Source organism: Halyomorpha halys, unplaced genomic scaffold (genome assembly GCF_000696795.3).
Source record: "Halyomorpha halys isolate HHAL.00 unplaced genomic scaffold, Hhal_1.1 Scaffold145.1, whole genome shotgun sequence".
NCBI lineage: Eukaryota > Metazoa > Arthropoda > Insecta > Hemiptera > Pentatomidae > Halyomorpha > Halyomorpha halys.
Window position 1 is genome coordinate 62,924 of NW_027115461.1, and position 10,302 is coordinate 73,225.

The window sequence follows — 10,302 nt, forward strand, 5'->3', positions numbered from 1 at the left end:
TAATGTGGATTATTAATGTTTGACTTAATTTACTTGATAATGTTTTTAATGTATATATCACTCGTAATAAACTTAAGTTACTGAGCTGTCATTATAACTATCGTTTAAGTGATAGTAACAGTTCTCACAGTTACTATCATCTTTAAACTATGACATTTGCTATCGTGACTGTACTATCATATTAACTGGAATTGCTTAGTAGACAGTACTACCAACTATCAAGGAGCGTAAAGTTCAAGATTCATTCCGAGAGTCCCCCACCGAATAAATTTCAATCCATCCAAGCCGGATTCGAACCGGCACCGCTTCTGAACATTGGTTGGTGACACACCGTGGCTTAGCCTTGTACGTAACCGTCAGACTATTCGAATTCAAGACTCCATTGTTTGCTTTGAATCGATTATACTCCATAAGGATGATTGAACCAGTGAGGGAGCCCAGTAAGTTCCTAGCTTGTATCAGGATCCAGGGTCTTTAGATAGGTTGTCTACACTATGGCTGAGGAATCACATGTGTCCCTCACAGTTCAGCAGCCTTTCTGCAGGTTTCCATCTCTGCTTGATGATATCACCAGTCATGGGCACATCTTCGGCTCCACGCTGTACTGGTGCTACTCTTGTCCCACACCAGGGATATTTATCGACCATCCGGTGTAGATCCGCTGTGTTCCAGTAAAATCAGAGCCTCCTCTTGCAGGTTAAAATTCTTCACTACGCACAGACGACCCTGGGTAGTGGAGCAGCTTCCTTAAGACCAATCTACTGGATATCGTATGTCTAAAATTTACAATTTTATTGTAATCGTTGAATTGTAAAATCACAGAAATCATTATAATATGACCATTATTATTGTCCATTCTTCAGTAAAGAATGGCTCCTCCTCGGTGCTCAAGTTTACATAAAGGTAAATAAGAATTTTTCCCATTAATATACTTATCTAAAAACACCGTCCATTTAATAAGAAATGTGAACTGAGTATAAAATTTAGTAAATACTATTTTCTGTAATTTGGTTAATCAACATTATTAAACTCGAGAAATTCGTGTGAACGTAGTGGAAACTGAGACAGAAGGCAGTCAGTGATTGCTTCTGTGACACTCCTACGGTGCCCATAATGACCGCCTTTTTTCCTTCACTTTTACCGGTAGCTCACACTCTCCAGTATATTCCTTCCTCTGTGTAACGATCACAGAAGGTTACATGTTTGTCCAGGTTTCTCCTCTAGCTTTGACAAATGACAAACTGTGAAATGAATAAGTTTATCGTTTCATAGGGAATCTGTTCAGGTAAATGGAGATGTCAATATTTTTTTTATTTTAATAGATGTGTTTTATCGTTTTTTCACTTGTGTAGTTATTAAATTATTTTAGTATAGTACCCTTAAAGTGATTATTAATGCTCCTGTTAAAACAATATCATATTTCCTTTAATCTATCGCATTCTTTATAAATATTTCATGGTTTCAACACATTTTGTATTTTTACCTGTTTTTTTTTTCTTTGATAATTATTAAATTGGTTTAACATAGTTCCCTCAAAGTAACTAATAATGCTCCTGTTAAAAAAATAACATATTTCTTTTAATCTAACGGATTTTTTATATCATATTCTTAATCAACATTTAACTCTTTAAGTGCTAAATTAAAAAAATTAGGTAATACATTTGTTGAACCATTTATATTGTTAAGTACTGGTGAAGGATCATATTTATGTTTATTGATAATGACATAATGTAATGTGTAGTCTTTAATCAGTCCCTAGTAATCTAGTAATTTGTTCTTTTATACTTTTCTATCCCTCTTTATGGAATTTCTGTATATTTTTAATTTAGTGAATAAGTCTGTTAAAAGTTATTTTCCTAAGAGTTACTTATTTGTAATTTAGGTGTGAATTCATAACACATACACAACTGCGTAACCTGGATTCAGCTTTTTCCAGAAAAATATAAACAAATTTACATGATTTCAGGAGAATGTGAGGACTGAGCTTTTGTCATTTAACAACCATTTCTAGATTTTATTATATCAGAACATTCCATCCTGTTGTGTTGAACAGTTTTATGTTTGAAATTGTCTCATTGTTGGATTGAATTTTTCCTGAATAATGGGCATATTTACTGTTACCTGATTATAGTATGTTGTGGAATTGACATAATATAGTATTCCTCTTTAGTGAAATTTTTTGTTACCTTGTTGTTATTAGTACTCATCACACGGATTCTAGTGAGAATGTCATTTTATTGTTAGTATATATTTAATTTCTAATAATTCCTCAGTGTTATTTCTACTGTAGTTCATGTGGTTGTGAGATGTATATAGATCGTAGAAATATTTTAATTTTAGTTTATCCCTGTACTATTTATAGTTATGCCAAATGATTCCTTAACGATGTGGTGTTATTCTAAACTACCTACTGTTTTATGGTTTGAGTGAGTTTTACGTTTAGCACATCATAAATAATTTGTTATTTTATTACTTAGTCTGGGAGCACAATGCTACTAACTCCAAGGACCCGGGTTGGAATTTGAGTATGGATGATAATTATTTTCTGTTTCACTATAGCCATGAGTATACCCTGTGGGTTCTGGAGCCCTCCTGGGGTCCACCCAGCCTCATAAAGTGGTGCCTTAATACAATGGATACAATTTTTTAACTGAGATTAATAATTTAAAAACTTTTTGCCAGCTATTTTACCGAGGTCATCAATTTCAGTAAAATTACCCTATTTTGTCACTCTTCACTAAATTTTAAAATTTTTAATTACAGATCAGCAGATCAACTTAACATTATTATCACTTTCTTATCACAACAATATCTTATGGCCGATAGAAAACATATATGGTTAAACTGAGTTAATGAATTTTGATTTCGGTCTATTGAAATTGCAACTACAGATGTTGATGATGATGAATGTTGAAGATGTAAAAGATTTTGAAATAGGTGAACTTAACTTCCATGCTTCCTTCTCCTCCTCTGCATTCCTCTCCTCTATCGCAGGGGGCCACTTGTAAAAATAATTTAACAAACTTTGATTTGGACATCGTAATACATGTATCAACGCAATATTGTATTCTCCTTCTAAGTTTTTTTTTTATTCTGTTTATCTTTATCAGTGATGGATCCAGATTTGAAAGGTTTTCTTGCTTCCAACTCAATCAGTGAGAATGATTTGGAATTGTTAGTCGTCCCCATCACAACAAGTGCACACTTCTTAGGTAATTAAATTTTAGTACTGTTAATGCTCTGATTTTATATTTATTTTTTATTTCTAATTTTGTCTTTATTTTGTATCTCATTAGACAAACTAGTGCCTACATACGACGAGGAAACTTTTTTTCGTCATTTCAGGGTCAGTCGAGAGGTTGCTGAAAGAGTTGCTGATAAATTTAGAAAAAGTTCTTTATTTAAGAAAGATAAGCACGGATACTATGGAAAAATATCTGCCTTCAATCAGGTTAGTTTATTGTTAAAGACATAAAATATCAATGTACAAAATTTATTTAACTATTTTGGATTTTTGTAGGTTTTAATTTTTCTATGGTTTGCCGGTAACGAAACATCTGGCTTCAGGCAGATTTGTGACCATTTCAACATTAGTTTGAGCTCGCTTCACCGAGTAATCAATAGGATCACTTATTTTTTGAGCAGTTTGACTTCTGAAGTTATAAAATGGCCGACCGATGAAGAGAAAAAACTATCGGAGGCCTATTTCAGAAATAATGGCTTCCCAAATGTTATTGGAGCTATAGATAAGGTTCATATTAGAATTGCTAAACCAGACTATGAAGTTAACTCTTACAAAATTAAAAATGGCCATTATTCCATGCAAGTATGTATACAAATACTTCTAAAGATATGGTTCAACCAAAACTGGGCATTTTGTTGATATTTTTCACTAAAATCATTTCTAGGTATGTTTACTGGCTCAGGAATTTTCATTTAAAAAGTTCATAAAAATTAATCGTAATTAATACAAAACAAAACGTTGAGATATTTTGACGTTTTCACAAGAAAAAGATTATTTTTTAGTATAATATTATTTATTTTATTTTTTTTATGAGGCAACACCTGTACAAAAAGAGTTAGCCTGTGAAATATTTATTTATATTTATATAAAAGTAACAAGAACTACACATCTTATTGTGAAGGTACGTACTCAGCTCCAAGTACAATAAGGTTTTCTGTTGCATGTACAAAAAGAAGTTTAAGATCCAATCATGAGTGTATGGGCAGAAATTCATACAGCTGATTTTGGCTGATATTGCTTAGTCTCAGCATGTATTGAATTCAGTTCTCTTGATGCACGGGATAGTTTGTTAAAAAACGGAAACAATCCTCCAATGCTATCACAAGATGGGCAAAGCTTCTGTGGGATCAAAGTATATTTGTGTGGACCGACACTTCGAGTAATTGCATATTTACTAGAGGGTTGGAAAATTATTCTCACGTAGACTATAATAGGGCAGCTGATTTCTAGGTAGCTTTGAGCAGTGTTCGATTTAATAAAGACACTAATGTATCACGATTAATAGGCCGATTCTCGTTATAATGAGAGATCTTTATCTTTGAAAAATTCCCTGTATCTATTCAAGACCTCCCACATTTTAATTTTGATATTTACTGAATCATTGAATACTATTGGGTCAAACATTCACAAGCTCTATAATAGTTTTCTAATCTGCGTTGCCCAGTTATATTGCAAGCACAACTGTTTGTTACTGTTTAGATGTAGTTGCTTTAAATAGCATTGTTTAACTTATAACTCATGTTAAGTATTTTCATAAACCAGAGCAAAGTTTGCTTTAAAACATGATATCCCATAGTAAAATAATTAATATGTTAAAATTACTTTTAATTTTTTTTATTTTTACCCCCTACCTGGTTATTTTGACATAGGGGATTATCCTCAAGTTTACTCGCCTATTCTAATCGTAATAGGAAGTTCAATTTTTCATTCCTTGGAATTACCACAAAATAAAAGTCAATCCACCCAGACGGGAATCGGAATTGCCATAATAAATAATATAAAAATATCTGTTCTTAAATTACCGATGAATAATTTTCAATTAAAGTTGGCTAGTCAGTGAAAGTTGTGTGATGCACTCTCCGCCCCAAATTTTTTTAATTTAGGATTTAACATCCTTATGTTCTCAAACTTAAGGCAGGAAAACTGTGTTACCCTTGAGGTAGCCCACCTATTCTAACCTTAGTGAAAGGTTAACCATTCCAGGGAACTACCCGGAAATAAAAGTTAACCCACCCAGGCTGGAATCAAACCAACACCTTTGCTGACATGAGATTGCTAAGGTAATGCCTCCCTCAGCTCATGATTGTTTTAAATCTTCTCCCTATTCCAAGCTCAGGATCTCCTATTATGTTGGGGCTTTGGAGGTTGTTGATATAGATCTGGGTTTTAGTAGAAAATCCCGTTCTTTTATCAAGCAGCTCATTCCTTTGTTGAATCTCAAAATAATGATGACAAAGGAATGAGGATTTAAGCTTCAGAAGGTGCTTATCTTCTGTTTGGGAGGGGGGAAAAACTTAGTCTTCAATATTAATAAATAATTCATATATAATCCAGAATTAGCTAAAGTTGAAACTAATAGCTAAAATTGCCATGGATTATTCCCCCTATTCATCAATGATTCATTGATAAATAAATATTGTATCCATAACAATTTTAACTATTAGTTTCAACTATAGCTATTTTTTTCTAACTCTGATTGAATGACATCATTTTATCTTCTCAATCCTAAAATATGATTGTGTCTTGCACTAGAGACATAGGACACAAAATGCCCATTTTTGGAAGGATCATCCAAATTAATTTTTTTTTTTAATTTTGTACTTTAAAAAAAAAATTTTTCAGATGCAAGTTGTCTGTGATCATAATTATAAAATTATAGATCTTTTTGTCGGCTCTCCCGGATCAGTGCAAGGCAGCCAAGTCTTCAAAGACTCTCCCCTCTTCCAGAGCTTACAGGAGAAATGTGGCTCGTATGTTTTACTCGGGGATAAACGATATCCATTATTAAAAAATTTAATGACTCCGTTTAGAGATAGTGGACACTTAAATAGAGAACAAATAAATTATAATATGAAATTGAGTCAGAATCGTTGTTTTATTGATGATTGTTTCAGGATAGTTAAACAAAAATTTAGGCGATTGTACCATATCAAATTAAGGAGTATATCTCTTATTGTTCATTTTATTAAAGCTTGCTGCGTTCTACATAATTTTTCTCTCGATGACAACTTTACTAGTGATATTGAAGAAGTGAGACGCAGCATGGAGGATGAATCTGCATTGACGTTCGATATTAAGGATGAGGAATGTGAAGATGAATTGGATGCCATGGTGATTAGGGAGGCATTTGTACACTTACTTACTGTTTAAATTTTAGATTAATAAAGTATTATTTATAAAATATACCTTAAGAAGATTATTATTTATTACAATTGGTTACATTTATCGAACAGGTGATAAATTAAACATTTAAAAGAAAATCTACCTTTCACTATCACCTTGGATGATTAATAGTTGATAGTATGTGATAGTTATTGAAAAATATTCCAGGTGGTGCTCAAGAAAAGTACAAAATAGTAAACAAAATTTTAAAACTTTTAATTTTAGACCATCTTAACACTACTACTATCATATAAGTTGTTAATATTAAATTGATCTAAAATTAAAAGTTTTAAAAATTAATGAAATTGTGGCTAAATAGTGTAATTTGACTTGTAATTAATGATGTGGACAGAATATCCTTCAAAACTTTCTTAATTAATTGGATGTGAGGTGTAAATTTATATTGTAAGTTTTTCCTTGAGGATGGCCGAATGGGCCGAAACCTTTGACTATTGATGATATAATAAGGAGTGCTGAGAGTTAACATGGATACCAATTAATTTATTTATTAAAAAGTTTTTTATTCTTCTAGGTTATTTAGTTGCCTTCTTACTTCAAACTTTTATTTTTTATTAATTTTAAATTATGATGAAGATCGTCAGTAGTGCGGTCAAAAGAAAAACAAAAAAATAGTTGACAACTATTTATTTGCCAATATTTCGGCCCACTTTGTAGAGCTTCATCAGGGCTAAAAAAAATACAAAAACAGCTAAAAATATTTTGACACTAAGATAATAAGATACAAAAAAGTAAATTAAGGTAGGGTTAGAATTATGTATATACAAGTGAAACAAATAAAATAATATTAATATAAAATAGACAGTGATAAGCATATAAAAAAAAAAATGAGCATACTATTAGGTTTAAAATGAACACGAGACTGTTATATCAAATTATGAAGATGGTCAGAGGTGCGGTCAAAAGAAAACGAACAGTTTACAACTATTTATTTGCCGATATTTCTCCCCACTTTGTAGAGCTTATTACGCCTCCTGTTCATTTTTAATGAATATATGTATCTAATATATAATTTTCTTTTCACTTATATTTACATAATTTTAACCCTGTCTTAATTTACTTTTTTGTATCTTATTATCCTGCTATGTCAAAATATTTTTAGTTGTGTTTTGTGTCTTTTTAGCCCTGATGAAGTTCTACAAAGTGGAGTGAAATTGTGCAAATAAATAATGAAAATAATATACAAATGAAAGAAAAGAAGAAATAAAATAGGCAATGATAAGAATTTTTAAAAAAATCTTAGACAAACTATTACTTTAAAAATGAACGGGAGACGTAATAAGCTCTACAAAGTGGGGGGAAATGTCAGCAAATAAATAGTTGTAAACTGTTTTTCGTTTTCTTTTTTTTCTTGATCGCACCCCTGACCATCATCGTAATTCGATATAATAGTTTCCGGTTCATTTTTAACAAATGTAAGGTTGTTGGGCTTAGTAACAAGCGGATCCCTAAAATGTTAATAAGCACTGAACCAACGGGTAAATGTCCGAGGGGTAGACTGAAACGTAATTGGGAGGATTGCGTTAAAACAGATTTAGTGGAATTGGGTTTGGAGGGGCATCACTGGAAGGATGTATGCGGAGAGTGTTTGGTGGTATTGGAATCGAACCTTTGGCCTCGTTCGTTAGACCTTTATTATTTACACATAAAAGAGGATATTACAATATACATAATTGTAACCCTACCTTAATTTACCTTTTTGTATCTTATTATCCTACTATGTCAAAATATTTTTAGTTGTTTTTGTTTGTTTTTAGCCCTCATGAAGTTCTACAAAGTGGGGCGAAATGTTGGCAAATAGTTTACTATTTTTTTTTTCTTTTGACGGCACCGCTAACTATCTTCTTCATAATTTGAAATAAATCAGTCAATTATTTATATAAATGATGTTTTATTAATTTTATATTAGCAAATATTCCTTCTGACTCTAAAAATGGCCGCCAAGTGCTGCTTATTATTGTATGTAATTTTTATCTATTTATTTTATTTTCTAATATACAAAAAATTAGAAGAATAGAATAAACTTTGATATTAATATTTGAATAAATGTATATTTAAAATGTTTATACGACTCTCCTTTAAAATAAACATGATGTAAGACAGAGATGGTCAAAAGTTAGCAATAGTTGAAATTGCCATGGATACGACCCTTATTCATGAATGAACCGTTGAAAAATAAATATTGTATCCATGGTAATTTTAGCTATTAGTTTCAACTTGAGCTAATTTTTGCCAAACTCTGATGTAAGATGTACCACTATTCGAGTAAAGCAGCAATTTATAATAATTAGCAATCAAAAATAATATATATATAATATAAATATAGAAAATATCTTAATGAGAATTTCAGGTTGCCATTTTTTTTAAGTGAACCAATCTAAATTTTTTGTGTAACAACTTCATAGGAACATGATAGGAATAAAATAAAACAAGCAACTAAATCAGTCTTTTTAATTAAAGGAAATAAGTGTGGAAAAGAATAATTCACCCTTTTTCGGGTCTAATAAATGATTTTTTACTGAAAATAGAGTACTTATTTTAGCCCAAGAGGAGACAAAGTTAGCCCAACGGAGTTATTTCACCCCATTTTTTTTTTTTTTACTTCAATGAAAAATATATAATGATGAGTTAATAGTTCACCGTGGATTATATACTGAGGAGAAGGTGGTTGGGGTTACATAAATGTATAATATCATTCAATAAAATAAGACAAGCTACAAAAACTGATCAGTAATAATAAAGTAAACTAACATAAAATTTCGTAAAAATTATTTGTTTTAAAAAAGATGCTTTTACAATTTTCATAAATCATTAAACCAAATATTTAAAAAAAGTTCTCTCTTAAATCTCAAATATATTCAATTCAAACAAAATTCTAAATTTAACTGACTAGTTAAGTTCTATTGAGTCTAACAGTTATCACTCCTGTGACTCCGCCCCTGGACCTGAGGTAGTTCGCTATAGCTGTGTACTTACGCTTATTAGCCCAGCCCAAGGCAGTGAAAAATCTGTTATCCTTAGCGTTAACTGCAGCTCCTCTGTCAACAAGCAACTGCACCGCAGCCAAGTGGCCATATTGAGATGCTAATATTAGCGGTCTATGGCCAAATATGCTCTTAGCTTCTAGATCTGCACCACAGTCCAACAGCATTGTCACCACTTTAGTGTCTCCCTTCTGTGCTGCACGATGCAAGGCAGTGAACCCTTTATCATCCTTAGCATTAACTACAGCCCCCCTGTCGACGAGCAGCTGCACTATAGCCAAGTGCCCACTTTCAGTTGCTAATATTAGCAGTGTTTGGCCTGACATTGTTCTAGCTCCTGGATCTGCACCGCAATCCAACAACATTGTCACCACTCCAGTGTTTCCTTCCTTTGCTGCATAATGTAGGGCAGTCTGCTGACTGAAATTCTTTATATCAACCTCCGCCCCGGAATTGAGGAGCGTTTTGACCATTCCAATATCCCCTCTCTCCGCTGCGCAATGTAAGGCAGTGCAATCGATAGTGCGATTAAATTGGAATTTCATATCCACCGCTGCTCCAGCATCAAGCAACACACTCAAAACTGCATTGTTTACATTCTCTACTGCATAATGTAAGGCAGTCCTGTGCCGCCCATCTATCTTATCAACGGCCGCCCCAGCATCAAGCAACATTTTCACAACTGCAGTATGTCCAACCTTTGCTGCATAATGTAATGCCGTGCACTGGTCTTTATCTTCGATATCTACCTCCGCCTGGGCGTTAAGCAGCTCTCTCACCACTGCTATATGCCCTCCCTGTGCTGCACGATGTAAAGCAGTGCACTGGTCCTTATCTTTCAAATCTACCACAGCCCCGGCTTCAAGTAATGCCTTTACCACTGCAGCATGTCCT

The 10,302-nt window shown here is 32.7% G+C and overlaps 2 protein-coding genes across 2 annotated transcripts; one reads left to right on the top strand and one right to left on the bottom strand.

Moving 5' to 3' along the window:
• Positions 1 to 1,174: 1,174 nt before the first annotated feature.
• Positions 1,175 to 6,429, top strand: LOC106678522 (putative nuclease HARBI1). Its single transcript, XM_014417071.3, has 5 exons — positions 1,175 to 1,285; positions 3,111 to 3,212; positions 3,297 to 3,451; positions 3,521 to 3,826; positions 5,867 to 6,429. The coding sequence occupies exons 2-5, from the start codon at positions 3,113 to 3,115 to the stop codon at positions 6,392 to 6,394; spliced, it is 1,089 nt and encodes a 362-aa protein (XP_014272557.1). The 5' UTR covers positions 1,175 to 1,285; positions 3,111 to 3,112; the 3' UTR covers positions 6,395 to 6,429.
• Positions 6,430 to 8,861: 2,432 nt separating this feature from the next.
• On the bottom strand, positions 8,862 to 10,296 carry LOC136797043 (ankyrin homolog). Its single transcript, XM_067052494.1, has one exon. The coding sequence runs from the start codon at positions 10,080 to 10,082 to the stop codon at positions 9,318 to 9,320; it is 765 nt and encodes a 254-aa protein (XP_066908595.1). The 5' UTR covers positions 10,083 to 10,296; the 3' UTR covers positions 8,862 to 9,317.
• Positions 10,297 to 10,302: the final 6 nt, after the last annotated feature.

Bases quoted from the DNA above. Each gene is read 5' to 3' on its own strand.
- LOC106678522 (XM_014417071.3), top strand. From the start codon at position 3,113: ATGGATCCAGATTTGAAAGGTTTTCTTGCTTCCAACTCAATCAGTGAG. The intron at 3,452-3,520 runs GTTAGTTTATTG...GGATTTTTGTAG, and splicing joins AAATATCTGCCTTCAATCAG to GTTTTAATTTTTCTATGGTT. The intron at 3,827-5,866 runs GTATGTATACAA...AAAATTTTTCAG, and splicing joins ATGGCCATTATTCCATGCAA to ATGCAAGTTGTCTGTGATCA.
- LOC136797043 (XM_067052494.1), bottom strand. From the start codon at position 10,082: ATGTTGCTTGATGCTGGGGCGGCCGTTGATAAGATAGATGGGCGGCAC.